At 41.1% G+C, this 21,536-nt stretch overlaps 3 protein-coding genes and 1 long non-coding RNA gene across 13 annotated transcripts in view; 3 read left to right on the top strand and 1 right to left on the bottom strand.

The window, feature by feature from the left end:
* The window catches only part of LOC306817478 (ankyrin-3-like), a 117,448-nt gene extending 105,793 nt beyond the window's left edge, over positions 1-11,655 (top strand). For all 8 annotated transcript variants that reach the window (XM_079334384.1, XM_079334387.1, XM_079334388.1 and 5 more), the window contains 9 exons: positions 79-210; positions 413-556; positions 6,044-6,749; positions 6,856-7,039; positions 7,387-7,470; positions 8,047-8,130; positions 8,289-8,531; positions 9,164-9,235; positions 10,226-11,655. In XM_079334384.1, the coding sequence (XP_079190510.1) occupies positions 79-210; positions 413-556; positions 6,044-6,749; positions 6,856-7,039; positions 7,387-7,470; positions 8,047-8,130; positions 8,289-8,531; positions 9,164-9,211 (1,625 nt within the window). In that variant the 3' untranslated portion in view covers positions 9,212-9,235; positions 10,226-11,655. The remainder of the gene's footprint in view (positions 1-78; positions 211-412; positions 557-6,043; positions 6,750-6,855; positions 7,040-7,386; positions 7,471-8,046; positions 8,131-8,288; positions 8,532-9,163; positions 9,236-10,225) is intronic.
* A 2,119-nt stretch (positions 11,656-13,774) lies between these two features.
* On the bottom strand, positions 13,775-17,462 carry g6pc1a.2 (glucose-6-phosphatase catalytic subunit 1a, tandem duplicate 2). Its single transcript, XM_079334401.1, has 5 exons — positions 16,323-17,462; positions 16,088-16,197; positions 15,281-15,401; positions 14,854-14,969; positions 13,775-14,749 (listed from the first exon to the last, which is right to left on the bottom strand). Exons 1-5 carry the CDS (start codon positions 16,559-16,561, stop codon positions 14,247-14,249), a joined length of 1,089 nt encoding a protein of 362 aa, XP_079190527.1. The 5' UTR covers positions 16,562-17,462; the 3' UTR covers positions 13,775-14,246.
* On the top strand, positions 15,379-16,415 carry LOC306817491. 2 transcript variants are annotated; one of them, XR_013778033.1, is made up of 3 exons: positions 15,379-15,558; positions 16,105-16,229; positions 16,347-16,415. It is a non-coding gene; the product is annotated as an uncharacterized lncRNA (long non-coding RNA). The 2 variants fall into 2 exon arrangements; XR_013778034.1 differs by having other exon boundaries at positions 15,379-15,545.
* Positions 16,437-21,536, top strand: g6pc1a.1 (glucose-6-phosphatase catalytic subunit 1a, tandem duplicate 1). Of its 2 annotated transcripts, none has more exons than XM_079334402.1 (6): positions 16,437-16,498; positions 17,957-18,486; positions 18,584-18,693; positions 19,227-19,332; positions 19,443-19,558; positions 19,790-21,536. In XM_079334402.1, exons 2-6 carry the CDS (start codon positions 18,269-18,271, stop codon positions 20,293-20,295), a joined length of 1,056 nt encoding a protein of 351 aa, XP_079190528.1. In that variant the 5' UTR covers positions 16,437-16,498; positions 17,957-18,268; the 3' UTR covers positions 20,296-21,536. The 2 variants fall into 2 exon arrangements, with proteins under 2 accessions (XP_079190528.1, XP_079190529.1); XM_079334403.1 differs by having other exon boundaries at positions 16,442-16,498; positions 18,286-18,486.

The raw sequence follows: 21,536 nt of genomic DNA on the forward strand, positions 1-21,536 counted from the left end.
TACATGAGGAAGTATTTCCTTATTTGTTAAACCTTTCTAAAAAGTGTGTTTTGTGCATGTTTTCCGTTGCTGTTGCAGAGCTGGCCAGGGAGCTGGATTTCTCTGTGGACGAGATCAACTTCATCAGAGTGGAGAACCCCAACTCCCTGACAGCACAGAGCTTCATGCTCCTAAAGAAATGGGTGCACAGGGATGGTAAAAATGCCACAAGTAAGCAACGTGTAAAACAAAGATCCTGATATTGCTGTCTTGTTTTTAACCCAGGTCTTCTTGGCTGACACTTTGGGGTATTGCCAAATATTTCAGTCTCTACTTTATGAAAGAAAATGACTAATTCCTGTGAAAATACAAATTTACATGTTAGATGCTTTCCTGTAAAAAAATAAAGCTTCTCTGTCTCTCTCCTCTGTAGCGGACGCTCTAACCGCGGTGCTGACTAAGATCAATCGGTTGGATATTGTGACTTTGCTGGAAGGGCCCATATTTGACTACGGTAACATTTCAGGCACACGCTGCTTTGCCGATGATAACGCAGTATTCCCGGATCAGTCCGATGGTAAAGTGTAGCCCACCCTAGCTGAACTCTCAGTCTATCTCTCAGTCTATCCCCTCTCCCTTCTTCACCTCCTTTCTCAGCCAGATAGTCAGACCCGACTGTGTGAACTAATACAGAACCAATCAGGCTTTACCAAAACAATGGAAGCTAATTAAATTTTAACGCAAAGTGACTTACTGCTCGAGCACGTTCATTGAGCTCATTACAGTTAATGGACCATGAGGTAGTGATAGCATTAGTCGTCTATTTCAAGCAGTCACCCCAGTCAGACTGTTTACAAAAATTGAGAAACTAATTCAGATCACTGGAGCCTTAACGGCATATGATAGTTTGTTTGGGGGTGATTATTGAAAATAGTTTATTAAGACATCAGATAAATCTGTACCACTTTGGGTGCATGACACTTTAAAATAAATGTGACTGTTTCAAAAGCATGATCCTGAAGTGAATGTAAGCCTTCAGTGAAGCAGTGTCTGTGTCCCGTCTGATTAATGTAGTAATCATCTTATTGATTAGATTATTCATTATACATTTTCAGAGGGTTTATAGGCACTGGTTCATGATTTGGTTTGACAATAGTTATGTTTATGCTACAAGTTAAAAAAGACTCCCCTCTTTTTGTTAACTTGTGTCATATGCTGTTAAAAATACATAAAAACATAATGGTACCAGTTTTTAATGATAGCATGCTCGCTTTAAGCAGAATGGCAAATCTTCCTCTCTGTCTAACTTTCTGTCTTTCCTCCTGATCGATTTTAAATGTGGCAGTTGAAGTTGGTTTTTTTTGTGTTTTTTTGACGGACCAAGTGAGGCACATTTTAGAAATTTGAGATGATTGCACCTTTTTCTGCGGTTTTTGTACACAGTGTTACCAGTTAAGAAGATACCAGTCTGTGTTGACACTCAGGAGTTCAGCACTGGGATAACTGGGATAAAAAGAATAAGTGTGCTGAATCTGACAAATTATTATCATTTTACAGCTTCTCTTTAATGAAGAATAATTAACCCCACAGTGAAGCTACAGTTAGCTTCAGCAAGACGACAGTTAGCAGCTAGCATTAGCTTTCAAGTCTTTTCTGGCTTTTATCAACATGTACATAAAGGGCAACCATTTTAAGCTAACAGTAGGGACGTGGTGATACCTTCTGTCAATTTGACATTCAAATAATATATTGTAGTCACACTTTTTTAAAATAAGGGCTATGTGTTTCTGAAACCTTAAAATTACTATTTATATTCAAAACTGAAAAATAAGGAAAAGTGTTTTTCTCATTCTTTTCAGAGAATTGATATTTAAGAATCACACATTTTTATAAATGTGTGTCAATCTTGTGTCTTAAAACAGACAAATGTACATAAAATAGTGCTCTCTCAATCCAATAAAGGCCCAAAACATATCTAAAAAAACCTTCCAAAGCTAGCAGTCATGTTAGCTGGCTAATTGTCATGTTTGCAAGCTAACAGTTGCGTTAAGCGAGGAATAGCTCTTCGCTGTTTTGCCTTAACTGTAAAATTAGTAACTAAATACGTTGTCTTACAGCTAAATGTTGACAATGCCTCTCAAGATTTGAACAGTTACTTAGCGTGAGCCTGACAGACTTGTAAAATGTGCCTCACAGCTAATCTGTCTAATAAGGTGTCTGAATGTCATATTAACACAAAGATAAATTTGACTGTAGCTTTCGATAACGGCGAAGCAAAGATGATTTTGCAAAGATGATTTGAAGTGAAACTTCAACATTTAATTGATAAAACAAATGACAATCTAAAATGCATGGCTCTTGCTTTGTGCCAGACGCTGCCTGCTCTGATGTTGAATACACTTTTGACACTATTCAAACAGGTGCAGCCTTTTCAGCCTGCCACGAGTGTTCATTTACAAAGCACATGCGACTTTAATGATGTGCTCTATCCCATAATACACTCACAGACAGGTTGAAAATGAAACACTTTTTTTCAAAGTGTGCAGTGTATAATAATGCTTCTGTGTCACTGCTGTTTGCTGTTCTGTACCTCCATCTCCTGGGTTCTCCGAGCCTCCCAGCTTCTCCCGCTTCTCCCGACCAGCAGACTGCCAGCCTCCTCTTCCTCTTCCTGCTTTTGAGTGACTAACTCCTCCTACAGCCAAAAACCCAGCTCAAAGCACAGCTAACCAGCTAACAACTTCAACCCGCTGCTACCTTTTGCTAACTAACCAGTACCGATCCAGTTTTAATTCCCTGTGCCACCGCCTCCTCCTGCTGAGCTCAGGCTGACTAGAGTAATATAACAGTGCCCTGGACTGGTTTGAACAAGAGTTGAAGATTTCTCGTTTCTCCTTTTACACCCACAGCACAGCTTCCTTGCAGGTTATTAGAGTTAGCATAACCCCAACCACATAACTCTTTTAACAGGACTGTAACACAGCGTTAACTTTTTCTAGTTATAGAAAAGAGATTTTAAATAAAACTGAAATTGTAGTCTTATAGTTTAGTCTTATATATTTGGAACACTGTAAGCCGACAGTTTTAGAGATGGGAATGTGTTTTGCTAGCAGAGGCTAAGCTAGCTTTTAGTTTCATCGTTTGAATGCTAGTATTAGCACGCTCTCATGAACAGCACTGTTGGCTGGTGTCTGACATAAGATTTTGATTTTTTGTTGATGCAGACGTCCCAGAATCCAAAGCACACATAGATAGAAGAGCTCTATAGAGTTAAGGAAAGCTAAAGAAAATCTTTATCTTAATCAAGCCATTTTTAATAGATTCAAATTGTTTGCATGCTTTATGCAATTTGGAGGCTAGTCCAACATTTATTTCACAGTGTTAGGTTTTCCTATGGTGATGCTGTCTGATGGCCGCAGTATCCTTAAAGTCCTGCCTCTCTCATATCCCCACTTTTCATCCTTCCTCTTATTAGCTTCTCCATTAAATGAGTTTGCAGCTTAACAAACCTTATACCCCCTTAGATGTCCTAATGCAAGAGGAAGCCAGATGTACTAAGTCCATTTACTTTGACTTTACATGAGTGGTTATTCTTCTTTCTGCTGGCGACTTAAGAGATCTATTCTTGCTTATTGACCCGAGATAAGCAATCCCATGACTCTGGTGTGCAACGTCTTCGCTTCTGCAGCTTTCTGAAACATTGCGCCTTCTTTCATCAATCAAAAGTTCACTTCACTGTGTCTGTATTTGTCGGTTTCTGCTTTTTGTCTCTTCATCTGAGTCTTGTCCAACACTTGTTCTGTTTTGTGTTATGTCTCTTGTGAATTGTGATAACTGTTTTAGCTCCAAAGCTTCTTAAGTCACCTACGTTCCCTCTGTGTCCTAAAAAGACTCAGCCTGTTTTCCCTACTCCTCCCTCCTTTACCTGTGTTTCCTCTTCCTCTCCTTCCTTAAATCACAGTCATATCCCCTTGTCCTTTTTTCCCTCCCCTCCTGCCGCCCCCTCTTCCTCCTCTGTCTTTAAATTCCTGTCTCCCCCTTCTACGCCTCCAGTCCTACCCGTCGCTCCTGTTCTCCCTCACTTTATAGCTCTGACTTACTCCACACTTCATCCTTCCTCCCCACGAAGCCCTTTGAGCTGCTTCACGTTCTTCTCTCCTCCTCCGGTTATTTCCCATCACCTTCCACTCTCCCCCTTTTGTCTGCCTTCATCCACCCCCTCCTCCTCCATTTCTCCTCTTGTTCTTCAACCTCCTCCTCGCACTGCCTCACCTTCACTGATGAAATCACCTCCTCCTCCCTCTTTTTGCAACTCTCTCTCCATGGCTCCGTCTCCTCCTGTGTCATCCCGTTCCATGCATGCTTTTCCGCCTTCTCCTTCTTTAAAACAAGCCTCCTCTCCACCCCCTCCTCTACTTCCTCAGACTTCTACACTTTTCTCCCTTGCAGCTTCTCCTTTGCCTGCAAACTCCCCACCGTCTACTGCACCTCACTGTCGCTCTTCTTCTCCCCTTAAACATCCCTCTCCCTCCCCGCCTTTACTCCCCTCATCCCCTCCTCCTTCCCCCCTCCCTCCTGGTGTCCCGTCTTACTTCAGGCGGGATCGTTCAGTTCCTGAAGTCTACATTTAGACGCCTGCTGTTCGCCTATGTCTTTTATTAAAATCCACCTAACTAACCAATCTGAATTTTACTTCAAATACTGCTCATGCTCTTAAACTGACACAATAATTGAGAACATGAGCTGAACTCAGGCTTAGCTTAAAAAGCCCCGCTTATTGATTTCGCTTCTGTTGCAATTCAGTTGTTGTAAGTGCTTTCACAAGCGGCTGGCTTGACGTGCAAATGCTAATTTAACCAAGATCTACAAATGTTCCTGAGAAACAGATGAAAGTAGTGTGAATCAAAAAAAAAAGATCTCAATATGGTATATGTGACTTATCTGTCTTACATCTTATATTCTGTCTTTATATTCTTTTTCCATCTCTTTGTAAAAATTGTCATGTGTGGTGCAGCTTCAGAAGTCACAAAAGAGTTCCTACGTGTTCGAGGAGTATTGGTTTGGTCTCTTCAAGGCAACAGAACAAGTTCTGAGAGAAACACAATAAGCTGACAAAGGAACATTGTATTTTTTATGTTTACCAAAGTAGAGCAAAATGATCTTAATCTAGAGGGGGGTTTTACAACTTGGTTGGTTTATAAATTCACACATTTAAATAAGTCTTAAACCAGGAGTGTTAATATGAAATAAACAGGTTTACAGCCTAGGAAAAAAAAATATTTAGTGAGAGTAACTCATAATTTTATTGGCCCACACTATACAGGGGATACATGTTTATATAACCTGTTTTATTTATATAAAGGTTAAGAGTTATACATCATTAGGGACGTCAGCCAATCTTGCTGACATATTGGTGGGTTGTATCTGTTTGCCATCAGGCTTCAAGCCCAACTCAACCCCACCTAATTGTCAATTTCTAGCTTGAACTAAAGTAAGGTGGAGGTAGCATTTCCAATATGGCGTCTACCATCATCACCTTTGGGCTTCAGAAAGCTTGTGGTGACGTCACTAAGACTCGTCCGTGTTTTAAACAGTCTATGATACTGACACAACAGCTGATCTGGTTGGTTGGTGATAATCGTAAAAGAATATAAGTTAGCAGAAACAAGCTAATGGAAGACAGAATATTGGGCTAACGTGTTTAAAGCCAACAAGAAATACAATTTCAAATTTGAGATAATGTTGCCCAGTTCATGCTTGATGTATAAATACAACACTTGCAATACCAGCTTTACAAGGTGAAAATATGTCAATATTGTGTTACAGCTTGCTCTGCTGCCTCCAAGTGGCCAAAATACACTTAAAGCAGATTTGAAGTGTAATTGGGTGACACTTGTGTGACTTTTGAACAACTGCTATCTTCAAGTGTTACAAATGTTTCTCATATCATCATCTCCACCACTCTTCCTCCCCAACCCTCCCACCTGCCCCCCCCCCCCTTTTCTCTCCCTCCCTCTTCAATCCCCTCACCCTCTAATCCTCTACTCCTGCCATTCAACCCCAGGATACCACAATATAGATCTGGAGATGAAAACACCCTCAGACCTGAACTTCGAGCCCCCCACCCCTCTGCGCTCAGACGACTTCTTTAGCGAGGCTGATTTTAGTGCAGACTCCCCTAGCAAGAACACGCTAACTAGACCTAGTGACCTCTCCCTCACGCAGACCACCAGTACCTCCAGCAGTGAGCCCGTCACAGTCGCCCCAGTCCCTGGATCAAGTGCCACAGCGCCTCCTATTGTCGGGGCTGAAGATACAACCTTGACCTCTGGAGAACGGCTGATGCCTGCAGAAAAAACGTCCGGGTTGGCTTCCTATGAGAGGCCTGATAACGACAGAAGGGCGGTAGAGAGATCAGGAAATGGGACAGACAGGCAAGCCGAGGTCTTAGAGAAGGAAATTAGGGCTGGGAATGGCGTCGTTTTGGAGCATCAGGTAGAAATCCAAAAAGACGAGGCTGCGACTGGTCATGAAAATGGAAGGCAGGAAGAGGAAGAAGAGGAGATGACCCAGGAGAGGCTGCAGAGTCTGCTGGAGGATATAAAGCTGGAGGGAGGCTTGGAGGATGAAGAGATGACAGAGGAGAGGGTGAATGCCATCCTTGAACAAGTACGGCAAGCAGAGAAAGACATGTGTTCAGTTTCAGGCTGGAGAGGTGAGACTTCCGGCGCAATCGGCGAGTCAGCAGGCCCCATCGCTGAGGAGGGAAGGTAGGATGTTCAAGTTTTAAATCAGTTGCACGATTTACGCGTCAAGGTTTTCTCTCAGTCCCATTTGTGACAGGCTCTGGATTTATCCTCTTGATGTCTTTCGCAGCCCCGACAGTCTGGCTGATTCATTGGAGCAGCCCCCAGCTCAGGCCGAGAGACTGAATGGAGGGCACAGTGAAGCGGGCAAGGAAAAGGAAGCCAAGAGGAAAGGATCTCGGGAGGACAGCAGCACAGCCGGACCAAGCAGAGTACAGGATGAGGGAGGAGAAAGGTCCCAGCACAAAGTCCAGGTGAGAATCACTCCTTGGGACAGAGCCTACCAGTTGACATTTTTACATCTCCTGAGTCTCAGAAGAATTGAAAAGTCCTGAAGAAAACGTGACGGCATTTTCAACTTAAATGGGCCATTCTATTATTTTTAAACAAGGGCTTTATATATACATGTTTTTTGAGTCCTCATTTCCCAATAGGAGCAAAGGAATGGACACTTTCACCCTGAAGTTTTTCCCCTTGAATTTCAGCATTAACTTAAACGATATCAAGGACTCCTCAAAGTCTTGATTTCAAATACACATGCACACACCATGACACACTGGGATTCAATAATGTTCCCCTGCTGCTGGGCTGCTTTTGTCAGGGGGGTGTTAGAGCCAGCGAGTCCGACTCGGACGAGGAGACCACAGTCACCACCAGGGTGTACCGCCGACGAGTCATACTCAAGGTGTGTGTGAGGCCCAGTGTGTGAACAGCTCGAGGCAGAGTGAAGTTTGCGTCTGCTCTGTGACTCCGTGCACGTGTGTGAAGAAGTCACAGATACAGCTCAATAGAGTCTCAGTTTGACAGCTTTCATGTGTTTTTTAAAAAAAATGAAGATATGAACGTCTGTTTCTAACACAGGAGTGTCTTTGTGTGCAGCATGTAGAGTCATACTTATTTTTAAATTGTGGAACTTAAAATACTTCATTTTCTGAGGCTTCACTGTAGCTGTGTGGTAGCTACCGTGTGTTTGAGGGAGCGAGTGTTGCTTCGGCTTGAAGTGTTTCTCAGCTTGTTGAGCGAGATGCTTGGTTTGACATAGCTTCCTGATTGGCCATCTAGATCATCAGTGTTTCTTTGCAAATCTTTATTCATGAACTGAACAGAGGGAAACCCATTGGGTCTCTTTTTTTTTTTTCTTCTTAAAAAAGCAGACCAATATCAGTCTAAAGTTAACTTCTTCCCAACCTTTGTCTGTACCTTACTATCACCTGTACTCCCTCCTTCCACTTTTCACTCATCCTATAAACCTTCACCTCAGGGCGAGGAGGCTAAAAACATTCCTGGAGAGTCTGTGACCGAGGAGCAGTTTACAGATGAAGACGGGAATCTGGTCACCAGAAAAGTAACTCTCCTGTCCGCCTCCATTATGTGTTGCATCTTTTTGCTACATCATGTTACACACCTACAGACTCATTCCTACATACCCTCCTCATCCTCGTCTTCATAATTCTTCCTCTTCCACCTCCTCCTCCCCCCTTGACATGCTTCTAACCCTCACAGGTGATCAGAAAGGTGGTGCGCCGTGTTTACAACTCGGAGGAAAGAAAGGAAAGTGAGAGCGACACTCTCACAGAAGAAGGAGCTGGTGTTGATTCAGGAGCAGGTGGAGCTGCTCCTGCAGCAGCAACAGGAGGAGGAGGAGGCGGAGCCACAGGGGGAAAGGGCAAAAAGAGGGGGAAGCGCTCCAGACAGGGCAACAAGGCTGACAAGTCTGGAGAGGAGGCCCAGAAAGGGAAATCTGAGGTTAAAGAAACAACCACCTGACGTTGTCTGCGGAGCTTTCCCGGTTCACTCACACATGCATGAAGCTGTAATGCTAGATGTAGATATACTGAAGGCTTAGGGTCGTGTTGTGATCTCTACGTAGATCTGAGTTGTTTGCTGTGAAATAAAACCCTGGTTTGCTGTTTGTGTAGTGTGTTGTAGTAGAATCATTAAGACGACCTGACTGTCTGTTAACGTGATTTATAGTTCGTGTTTTGTCCGTGCTGTGTTCCTCCGTTCTGCTGTGTCAGCACTAATGGTGGACTACACCTCTGAACCCGAGTTGTTCCACAGTCCTGGCTCGTTGATTGGGCTTCAATCAATTTACTAACACTAAATGTTTGGACTAATATAGAAATGATTCTTTTTCTCCCCTCTAACATGCTTTAGTGATGCACGTGTGATTTATGACCGCAAATGACTTGAAGTAGAATTTTACTCCTTTTTCTTAATCTTGATCCCGTCTCTCTTTCAGCGCATCGCCTGTGATCTGGTCACGTTCAGTAGTTTAGCTTGACTAACACAACCTATTCAATATTTGCAACTTTTTTTTTTAACTCTTCCTCTTTTTCTGTTGTCTCTCTCGTTGATGCGCCTTCCTGCTTTACCAGCCTGGAGATGGTGCCAACAAGAAACAAGGGAAGAAGAGTCAGTCATAACAGCAGAGCGCTCAACGAAAACAGGTAAGGCGGCAAAGAACACAGACTAATGCTGTCAGTTAGCTTAGCATAAAGAGTGGAGGCAATGGAGCACTGCTAGCTAAGCTCAGTCCAAAGTTGTGAAATCCATAAAGCACTTATTGGCCCTGCTCATGAACATTATCCGATCTGGTTGATCATCTGTACAAAAAAAAAAAAGTGGTTTTTCGGGGAATTGTGCCTGGACACAGACAAGCTAGCCAGAACAAGTTTCAAAGCTTTCTGTGTTGCTAAGCTAATTTCCTGCTTGCTCTCGCAGTATATTTAAAGGAAAGAAACCTCTCATCTGACTCTTAAAGTAGGGTGACCATAAGTCCCGTTTTACCTGGAACCATCCTGCTTTCAAGCTGCGACCAGAGTCCCCACAAATATCTATAAAACACAAATATGTTGTAGTTTTAACCAACCAAAACACTACACGTTCGTCAAGCCATGTCATTGCTGTTTTAACCATTAGCAGAAATATCACTGATGCATGATTGCATGATAATGATTTGTCTGTGCGTGTGTCAACCAATCAGGGTTGTTGCGGTTTCTTAGCTAGCTAGCTATCATGCTAACAGGACCTGCTGTGTAACGACAGGCAGGATATCTTTCATACAGAAAGGGAAGTCAGCGTTTTCCTAAAAGCTCCAGGAGAGTTACAGCTTCCTTTCAAAAGTACACGCAAATGAATATGATGAGTTTTGCAATCTACTGCAAGTGTTCATTTTCAGTCGCACACGGTGGAAACGCTGACATACAAATCTATATTAAAATGAGCAGTTTGTGGTCAAATTAATTTGAAGATATGAAAATGTGGTCACCCTACCTCCAGGAGAAAATTCAGGCTCCCTCAGACGAGGTTGAAACACTACAAAACCTTCATTTGTTCCTGTTCCCATTAAGCTTCTTAATAACAGATACATGTATTGACGATGATCGTGAGTATTTGGGATATTCATCCTTTTTTTTTTTTAACCGTTTCCCCTCCAGGTCCCTGACGTCCACTTGCGACACCACACACACATCCTGGGAGGAAAAACGGGCTGGGAGCCTCGTCATCTCGGCCAAATCGTGTCTGAAGCTTTCACTTTACAACGCATGATTTTCAGCAAGACGACGCAAAAACAAGAGTTACTTTTCTTTGATTTCGCATGAGCATGTCACTCAAACTCACACACTGTTGGAAACAACGTGGAAGGACACGCATGGACGTGACCTTTGACTTTTATCTTCGACGAGCGAAAGGCGTCTGTGACCAAAGATGGCATTAACAGAAACACAGGAATACACGTGATTCACTCTCTCAGACACTCGCCTTATATGGTCTATTTTTTCCTCCTGGACTCAGTATCGGGGTGTATCATGCGTTTCTTTTTTTAAAACATGAAATATGATAGTAAATGGGTGATTTTGTTGTATATAAATGACACTGTATAAAATCAAAAAAAAAAAAAAAGAATCAGTAGCTTCACAGATTGTTTATGCACTGATTTGCGTTGAAGCTTCACGGCGTTGCTGCGTTTGTATCGAGAGGTCGATGCAGTTCGAGGCAGCCTCGAGTGTGTGGCCTGACGTGCTCTTCCACATGAAAATGAAAAAGGAACAACAACAAAAAACGGTGTATGTTAACCGATGGGGGGGGGGGGGGGGGGAATTGCTCGATTTGGAAAAACGGAGGACGTTTCTTCGAAGCCAACTGTTCCGCTCTGATCTGCGTCTTCAGAGAAAAGATAATCTGCTGCATGTGACGTCACTTTATTTCTAGCGCCTTCGTTTGTTTTGCTCCTGATTCAAAAGCACTGTAATACAACAAGAGGAGGCGCTCATGGTACTTCTGTCTGTGTGAGCACTTGTTATAACCAAATCATCCGTCTAATGTAACTGTTTTTATTTGATTTTTACTGACATGAAATCATACTCACGCCACAATTCACGGCACTCGAACGCTGACAGACTTTGATTAATCTCAAAACAGCTAGCATCCCCCCCGTGTGTGTGTGCACGCGCGTTTGTGTGTGTGTGTGTGCAGCATCAATGAAAAATGTCATTATCCATACTGGAAGTCCAAGCTTTGAGTTGTGCTGTGGTTTTAAAAAGGGGACTGTTATATTTGGATGGTTTGATTCCTTTTATTTAATTGAAAAGCCTGTAATAACATGAGAACAGAGAATCTCGTTTTTAGCTCCTTTTTACAAACTAAATCACTAAATCACAGTATTGATCACACGCTGTTCATTTTCTCTTCATGTGTAGATCTCTTTTTTTTTTTTTCCTGTTTGTCTTTTTTCATACAAAACCACCCGAGTCATCCATTGTTGATGATAAATCTGGTACCAACATGTATGACGAACCAACATAGCCTACACTGGATGATCCAAGTAATAATTATTTAAGCAGAAAAATAAATTGTTTAAACTGAACGTGTGCGAGTCCGTGTCGTTTCTTCGAGGCGTTTCCACACGTGAAGTCGTTCAGGGGGACTAATCACCTCACAGCGGGACACTTTGCTTTACAAGCAGCAGTGATGAGAAAAAAACTGAACTACACACACGAATGGGGGATTTAAATGAGGATTTACATGATGCTGTTGAGACCAATGGTACCAGTGACTAAAGTTTTTAATTGTGTCGGTCCTGCATTTATCTGCCACCAGAGGGCAGCAGCTTGTACTCTGACGAAGTGCAGCCTGAGCTCTCTTTGTAGCTTTAGCACTGTATAGGAGCGAAAGTTTATCAAAACTACAGCCAGGTTAAGTCAGAGCTGTACAAGAGGGCAAGTTCATGGCAGACATAGGTTGACACTTAATATGATGTGAGTATATTTAGGCTGGGCAACAATCGAAACATTCAGAACGTTATTTTGCCCTTTTCGATTATTTTCAGGTCTGAGTAAAATAGTTCATCAGATGTGATCACTCTTATTCTTATTAGAATAATATCCCAACTTTAATAGTTGAGCATATTGACAGATATCATCACGCCAATGAACTATGAGGGGAAAAAAAACTATCAAATCGATCAGCACTAGAGTTCACCCTTTAAAAGAACCGTTCAAGTCTCTTTGAGCAGGTTTGTTTACAGAATCATGCACGGTGGGATTTTATTCCATATTTGGATTTTGGAAAATCTTTCTTGTCCCTGAGGGGTCATTTGGTTTGCAGCTGAGACACTTCACTACCATGGATACATCATGATGGATGTGAGTGAGATACGGGACACAAAGACCAACAGTACAAAGTCAAAGTGTAACAAAGCCTTCATTTAAAAACCAAACTGCTGATGGGACAAACGACCTCAGGTGTCTGTTTAGAGTTGACCTTCTGAAGATAACTGAACCTGTCGGCAGAAGTCTGAACTCTGCGTGTTGAGAATGTCTCAGATCATTCAAGTCAATGCAGACAAACTTTCAACAAAGTTAAGCAGTATATATGATCATGCACAGTGTCCAGTAGCTACTAAATCTGGTCAATCACCTCACAAGACAAGAAATAAATCAATATCTCCTCCTCTCCTCTTATCTATCTATCTATCTATCTGAAGTGGATAAAACTTTACCTAGACCTACCACAAATATCCTTTGTCAATTAATCCAAGACCTAATTCCATTCATTACATGTTACCCAGTTTAACAAACGTTTCTCAAAACTCAGCACTCACTACATATGTCAAGTGTGAATCAGGGGAAAAAAACAGTCAAATATTGGATGTTCAGCTGACCCCGGTGACCTTATGTGCGCTGACTGATACAAAGACTGACGATGACGTGTGCATCTCCGTCATCCCTGCATGTCAGGTTAAAGGTCAGGGCTTTTGGTGTTGAGTGAGTGAGTGGTTATATCCTACTCTGGCTTTTCCAAAAAGTTTTCTTCTTCAAAAACAGCCTTAACATAAACCTCAGGATATCTCTGGATTTTAAGAAGGGGATTGTTTGAGTTGAATAGAATTTGTTTTTTTGTTTTCCAGTTGCCCAGCTGTTACAAAAAGAAACATGTCTCGCTAATATTTGTATATGTGGATACCATGTTTTAAGTCAAACATCTAAATGATTTAGTTCTTTCATAGGATGATATGACATATGACTAGTGTGCATGCTTCACCTCAGATGTTTCTTTATACAAATGAACACTTCAACAGGCCAGCACGAGCAAAAAATGTAAAACACACAATCGTGCAAAAAAAACCCAACAACTTCCAACAAACAAACGTTGAAAAAGGTGTAAACAGGGCCTCAGGTTGTAGCTTGTAGGGAGGCTCATAGCTAATCATCCTGCGACAGTGCATTTCCTGTTGACATCTAAAAGCCTCCTCATGATGAAGAGTTTAATTCTAAGTGGGAGTGGCATGTTGGGAAATGTTTAGAGTTTATTGTTTCATCAGGAGGCTCCACTCCACTTCTAAAGTATCCACACTCTGCAGATGATACACAACTATTCTTTTACAATAGCTACAATTTGAAATGTAGAAGCATTTAATTGTTTGATTAAATACTCATTTTTATGGCAGTGATGAAACAAGCACTCAAATATGAAACTAAAGGGTCTTTTTTTATACATTCTGACCATTTTTTATTAAAAATATTCAAAACAACAGTTTCAAAAAAATTGTTCTGAAAAACTCAATATTTAAAATACATAACTATTACAGTTGAAACGACATATAAAAAAATGTGTGTGACAGTTCATAGCTTGTAAATGAGGTTTAGCATGACAAATGTAAGGAATGAGTCATTTGGTAGACGCGTGTTTAGACCTTCAGAAATGTGTTATTATCCTATTTTTTAAATTAAAGTTTCGATTATAAAAGTGCTCCAGGGTATCGTGGATTGTGCTTTCACAGTAGTCACAGAGTTCAGTGTCCAAACAAACAACACAAGTGTTGATGTCCCATTGACGCTTCGGGGTCTTCCTGAGTAAAAGTTGGACATTCGAATGCAATGAGCCCCCTCAATTTGTTTCATATTCATGAAACTCTGCACTCCCATTTCTTGAGTCTGAATCATCGGTGTTCATTGCTCAAACTCCCTTTTTGCTCTGCATGTTCAGAGCTCCGTTCACACAGTACGGGATTAAACTGACAGTGACGAGCGGCACGGTGGCGCTCTTGCAGAACGACAGCAGGTAGAAGAGTGCTGCGGTGTGCGTGGGAGGCTTGAAGGAGTCAAACAGGTGCAGCAGGAACAGAGAGCTGAGAACACACCCTGCTTTCACCAACTTGCTGTTGCTCTTCTTTGCCTCTGTGTAGAGAGGCGAGTGCAGGCCCAGACCCAGGCCGAACAGCGTGCCCATGTTACGAAGGAGACTGGCGAAGGGCGTGGTGTCCAGGTGGACCCACTCTGGCTTCACGCACCACTTCTGGGCTTTCTCCAGGGTCCACAGGAGATCCACGCCAAGAGCTCTGAGCAGGAGGTAGAAGCCGACAGCGAAGGAGGTCAAGAAGAGGGTGGTGTAGAAATATTTCTTCATGCTGGCGTTGTAGATCCACTGAGTTCTGTTGAATGCTTCAGCCACAATGATACCTACAACGCATTTAAATCCAGACATGAATATGAGTCATATGATTGACGACACAAAAGCACAGATTTTTCTACAATTATTATGTCTTTCAATTGAGTATTTTTACCTGTGATAACACCAGCAATGACCTGGTGAGGGAAATGGGCAGCGATGAAAACTCTCGAGAGACAGACGCACACAAGGACTCCGCAAAACAGGGTCCACAAAACTGCCTTCAAATACCTGTCAAAACACACATTTACACAACTTAGGCTGCACGTTCAATAAACAACAACAAAGTGTTTCGAATAAGCACGGCCTTTGAAGGTCACGCCCCGGAACAATATAAGTCAATATAAGGATTAACACGGTTATTCTGTTATGCCTGGACGTCAAAACAACTCATGTATAATCTCACAACACTTCTCTGGAGTCAATGATCAACCACAGCTCAGGACAGATAGTGTGTCCTCGATGATAAGCTCAGGATGGAGAGAAAATGTAAACAGCAGTCGTGCATCAATAAGGAGGGGTTGTGGAGTTTTCTCACTTACCAGTGCTTGTCGTTGGACTTCTTGACTCCATGTTTCTTCTTGCTCGTCATAATGGCGAGGATGGATGTCACCAGGGTGTAGTAGACTCCTGCGGCTCCCATAGCGTGACCAGACGGGCTGCCTGCACAGCACAAACAGAGGCGGGAGATATCAGCGGCTGATTCACTAACAGGACAATGACTGTAGTGTTTCAATTGTTATTGACTGAATGAACGGGTGACTGAGGAGCACACGTGTTTGAGGTGACACTTAAAGAGACAATATTGTACGAAACTGAGGTACAGTATAAGGTGTTTCTATATTGACCTCCCCCTCTAATGCTGTTACACATGTTTATTTCTGCTGTGGTTTAATTAAAGATTGCACCACTAAGCATTAATGGGAATGAATTACACAGCATTGCAACCTTAAGAATTCACAGTTTGGCAACAGATTGTTTAAAAAGAAGAGAGTTTACTGAAAAGTAGGTAGACATAAAAACATTTAGCTTCGTGTTTGGTTGAAAAAATAAAATAAAATACATAAAATCAGAAACAAAAATACAAAAAATGTTTGAATATTTACAACAGACTTGATAATTCTAGCATTGTTTTCAAAATTAAGTAAAAGTTCGGCACAAAGCACAACATCAATATAAGGCTTCTGAATTGATTGATGGATCATTTAAAAACATATTTTTGTTGTGAAATCAAGAGTAAAGATCTTGAAGTGGACCTCATTTTTTGGTTTTATGTTTTTGATTCAAATCAAATAAAACTTAAAGGCTATGGGAATCTGTGGCCATGCAGGACTGTAAGTCTCTCTTACCTGGCCCGGTCTCGCAGGTCATGGGGTACTGCTCAATGTGAGGACGATCAGAGTCTGCATAATAAGCCGTCTCATGGACCCACCAGTAAGGCCTCTCCCCAAACAGAATCCTGTGGAGGAAACAGCAGGACACTTCACTCAGGTACAGTCTTTAAAAAAATATTGGATATATTTTGATTCTTGCAATTTTTCTCAAAAGCCTCTAATTTAACTTCTTCTTTTTTTTTTTACTTACCATTTGAACACCAAATTGAGCCAGTCTCCGATCACGGCCACCCAGATGAGTTTGATGGCCACTGAGGAACGCAGGTGAAACCAGAGCGGGAAGAAGATGAAGAAGGTGTTCCTGAGATCTGCCGCCCAGGACACCCAGAGGAACAAACCCTGGGCGTCCTGATAGTTAGTCTGCAGGTAATGGGTGGTGCTTACCCCAAAGCCCTGCATGGCGTCCATTATGTAATTTACAGTGTTCATGTTAAATAGGAGAAGTCAGTGTGGCGTTGTGTGAGATAGATAACAAGACTGTTGCTATCAGTTACACAGCTGGTTGTTTTTATACCAGAGGCACCCACTACTCAAACGCATGCTCTCGCTGATCTTTGGACCTTGCACATGTGTAATAAAACACCGAGAGTCAAGAGAGTTTGTCACAAAAACAAAAAAAAAAAGCGGGAAAACAAAACATAATTTTGTGACTTTTTCAGTAGAATCAGATGCAGCAGAAAACAAGAAGTCACATCATGTTTTTTTAATTTAAATGATCACAAAGCAACAGCTTGTTGAGCATCGTATCAGGAGCTGTTTGCTGAAATCAGATTTAACATTTTTATTTGGACAGTAACAGAATATTCAATTTCATTTAATAGTTGAATATGGTTTAAAAACTTACATTTAAATTCCAACCTACAGGTTATGTTAGCTAAGCACATGTTTGATGCTAACATTAGTTGTTAGCTAACAAGCCAATGTCAAGCTCATTATCAATTTTTTTTTTTTTCCCCTAACTTATGGCCTAATATTCACATCAAATCAAACTGTATTTCAATAGCAACCTTGGTTGACCAAAGTGCTGTACAGGCAAAAAGGCACACTATATTTAGTGATATTGTTAAACACTTTAAAAAGAAGCTAAAACTACATGGTTAGCTTTGACTTTCCCGAGGTAGTCATGTTGTATTTTACTAACTTTAACACATTTTACTGACCCTTTTAAACATTATAAATAGTATCATTATAAGGTGTATTTTATTAAACATAGTCTTATATCATTCTGAATTATTCTAATCAAACAAGCTTTCTTTTTTATTATCCTGTAATACAATTTATTTTGTCGACTTTACATTTGGTTTTATCTGTTTTATCATTTTGTGCGGTACAGTAACCTTGTTTAAATGTTCGCCCTGCCTGGAATTTTTATTTTCCTAATTGTGAAGAACTCTAAGCACCCTTTTTTGTTTAAAAGCTTTTGTACGAATGAGATAATGAGACAAGAAAGATAATGAATCTAAGTATTATTATTATTGACTTGTTAAAACAAACAGCCTACTTCCTCAGATTGATGCTAAAATTCCTTGTAGGACATTTTTCTCTTTGTTTCTCATTCATGAATAGGACAAAGAAAAAAAATTGCCAGTTATGTAATTGCTTTTTCGATGATTTGGTGATCTGGCAGGGGTTACATAAGGAGATCAATGATTAAATGATTGGCTCGAGTCAAAGCCGAGGAGATAATCAGTGATAAAAGTGAAAAAGGGAGATTGGAAGATTGTCTTAATTCTTTTATGACAAACAGATCTTCCCGGGAAGTTCAAGATGATCTAATTTCGAGGGATGTTTGCCATAACAAATCAATCATTTTCTCACATTCAGTTCCATAGGTGGAAACAAACAAATGACTCACTTTTTTACACTCTTCATGCAATGCAGAGCACAAACTGTGAGAAAAAGAGGATTTCCCAGAAGTCAGTAATCTGTCAAAGGGGCGGCAGCTGATCACTGTAATGACTGGGGCCACAGGGGCGTAAAGGTTAAGGAACCTGTCTGCACTGTCCCAAAAGTAAACACATTTTCCAGCCTTGAGTAAAGTCCAATGGGGATCACACAGCGACAGCAACTTAGCTGGACAAAACAAATCCAGATCCCAGTTTTGGTGTATCAACCTCAGGCAGTGGCTGTGATATCATGGATCTTCTCCACAGCTGGGGGGTCGAGGTGGCGGTTCACCTGCAGACCAAATACAGCAAATACGAAGGCTTGTTTGGCCTGGCCTCCACAGTGGCAGATCTGCACACTGCCTTCTTCTGGTTCTTCCCGATGTGGTTCCACCTACGCAGGAACACTGGGCTCAGGCTCATATGGGTGGCGGTGATTGGAGACTGGCTCAACTTGGTCCTGAAATGGTAAGACATTCAAATGTTTCAGCAAAGTATGTTTAAAAACATGCAAAGAGAAATATAGAGCAGTTGCTTAATGAGTTTCTTGGTCTCTCAATGCCAGGGTCCTGTTTGGAGAGAGACCTTACTGGTGGGTTCACGAGACCCGCTTTTATGGAGCGGCACCAACCCCTGCTCTGCTGCAGTTTCCCATCACATGCGAGACAGGACCAGGTACATGAAGATTGAGACTTTTTCCTTTGGAATTGATTGATATTTGATTTTACAAAACTCCTTATCTGGCACAAAGAACTATCAGCCTGGTGAACAGTTAAGTGAATTATTGCCTGATAAAAAAAAGCAAAGTGTTTGCCAAGTTCACAAGGCATATTACTCTGAATAAATACTGTCTAAAATTAGATAAGTAGGTGATAAACTTATACACCTTTGTCCTTTTGTAGTGTTTATAATCTTTTAATCAGGGCAGAGAAATGTGGGTTATACAATGTGTCCTTTTCATGATTGCATTTCATTGACTTACTTTTCCGTCAACATGATGTGAAAACATTGAACCTAGTTTGGCACTTACAGTAAGTACAGATGTTAAGATATTGAGCTTTTGATCATTTTAGTTTATTGTATTTTAATTTATTATCCACATCTACATTGTGCTTGCAAAATTACCCAGAGACTATTTGTAAATAAATGATGAAAAGGGCAACAATGACCTTTAACCTTTGGATTAAGGCGAAGTTTGTTTCTTGCAGGAAGTCCTTCAGGTCATGCTATGGGTGCAGCTGGGGTCTGGTATGTGATGGTAACAGCAACACTCGCTAGTGCAACAGAGAAGCGATGCCCCCCTTTACTATACAAGTGAGTCTGTGGCAAATAAAATAAAACCTGGACAAATATAATCTTGTAATGTAATTTGTGTGCGCTATCCAGAACGTTGCTAATCTTCATTTTTGTATTCAATCGTTAAGATTCTTGCAGGTAGGTCTTTGGAGTCTAATGGGCCTTATTCTGGTGGTGGTCTGCATGTCAAGGATCTACATGGCTGCCCACTTCCCACACCAGGTCATTGCAGGTGTCATTACAGGTTGGTCATTACAAAAAACAAGACTGACATGTTTTTTCATTATGAAAGTTTGTTTTTGTAAAGATATGCCGTGGCATATGTGGTTTTTGAGAACGCCTTTGCATTTGGTCGTATAAGATTTAATTAATTTCGGTTCATGTAACAGGTACTCACCTATGCAGATGAAGGACGTTTGACACCACGGGATGTTTGCCACTGTTTGATGTTCCCTTGTCTCTGATTGTGTTCTAGGTGTTCTTGTAGCCGAAGTTGTCTCCAATAAAAAATGCATCTACAACGCCAGCATGAATAGATACTTCTGTACGACCCTCTTCTTGACATCCTTCGCTGTTGGCTTCTACCTCATACTCAAAGCTCTGGGCGTGGACCTTCTTTGGACCATGGAAAAAGCCCAGAAGTGGTGCATACAGCCCAAATGGGTCCACCTAGACACCACGCCCTTCGCCAGCCTCCTGCGTAACATGGGCACGCTGTTCGGCCTGGGTCTGGGCCTCCACTCGCCTCTCTACATAGAGGCAAAGAAGAAAACAAGCAACAGTTTCTCAATTGGATGCATTACTGTTTCCTTAATTCTGCTTCAGCTGTTGGATGGATGGACATTTTCTTCTGAACATCTCGTGACTTTTTATTTCCTGTCTTTTGGTAAAAGTGCATTGGCACTTTTAATCCCAACCACATTGGTTCCCTGGGTGCTCTGCTGGATTTTCATGGGAAAGAGAGAAGATAAGAACTTGTGATGTCTAAGTTGTGCTTTGAAGTCGAGAAGAAGTAGGATTGTTTTTTCATGTATGATCACCATATTAACAAAGTGGCCATTTTCCTCTGCGCGACTTTCAGGGAGGGTAGTTTTTGCCGCCAAGATGTTTACCTGCTGAATTCTTGGCTTTCAAATCATACGAATGTAGGAACTATGGCAAATTGCTTTTAATCCACTGCTTCCAAACTAAATGTAAACATTGGATGCATAAAAAAGGCAATAATAATAACAAAGACATGTCATTTTTCAACTTATTAACAACAGCTGAAGTTAGCCTTCAACCAATTAGCTAATGATACTTTTTGCTTGCTAACATAATTGCTATCTGCCACGGCTAGATTATGTATAATGTAAAATTATGCTAGCTGGCCGTCTCAATCAATAATTTGGAAGTGAAACATTTATTTCACAGAAAATCTAGTTTTTAAACTTTTTATAAAGCAGCATTAACATACAGCATTTTTGCTTCCCACCCTGATCACAAATGGAAAATGACCTCCAAGCTAACATGATGAGTCTAGCCTTTTGGAAAAATGTTTGAAGTTACTGTACTTACCTAGATATTAGCGCCTTAAAGATTTATGTACTGTAGTTTGGAAAATACACTTGCTTACTTTCCTGTTAGTAAGTGCTCTCCTCTTTCTGTATGATGTAAATATGAACCCACCAATCAGTTAAAACTGATTGTAAAACTGTGATAATGATACATTTGATACATTTAAGAATTAACTAGATTAATTTCAACAGTTTAACTGTTGAAATTGTTGAAGAATAAATGTGAAAATCTTGGGTTAGGTGCCACTATCTTGGCAAGCAGTAGTTTACTGACTCCCTAGAGTCGCCATAGTGTACCAGGTAATCTAATGACAAAAGTTGTCCATAGTGGATTTAGATTTTTTGTGGAGTTACGAAGTGCTTATGCCTATTTGAGAGCTCTAGAGGTGCTAGCTAGTGAAGAGTTTAGCTCAGCCCAGAGCCAGGCTAGCTATTTTAGCAGAATTTAATGCTAGTGTGTTAACTAAGCTAATGTGGCTTGACTTGTCATGCATCATTCTCAATATGAAAAACTTGTAAATTGGTTTTGGCAATAATCTGGTTTCTTTATTTGGACTTAAGAATTTCCTTTAGTATACAAATGTAAGAATAGATTTTTATGAAAATGTTGTTTGCAACTAAAAGCAATTGTAAGCAACTTAAATAAAACCTATTTTCATTGTCCAA

This window comes from Symphodus melops, assembly GCF_947650265.1.
Source record: "Symphodus melops genome assembly, chromosome: 21".
NCBI classification, from domain to species: Eukaryota; Metazoa; Chordata; class Actinopteri; order Labriformes; family Labridae; genus Symphodus; species Symphodus melops.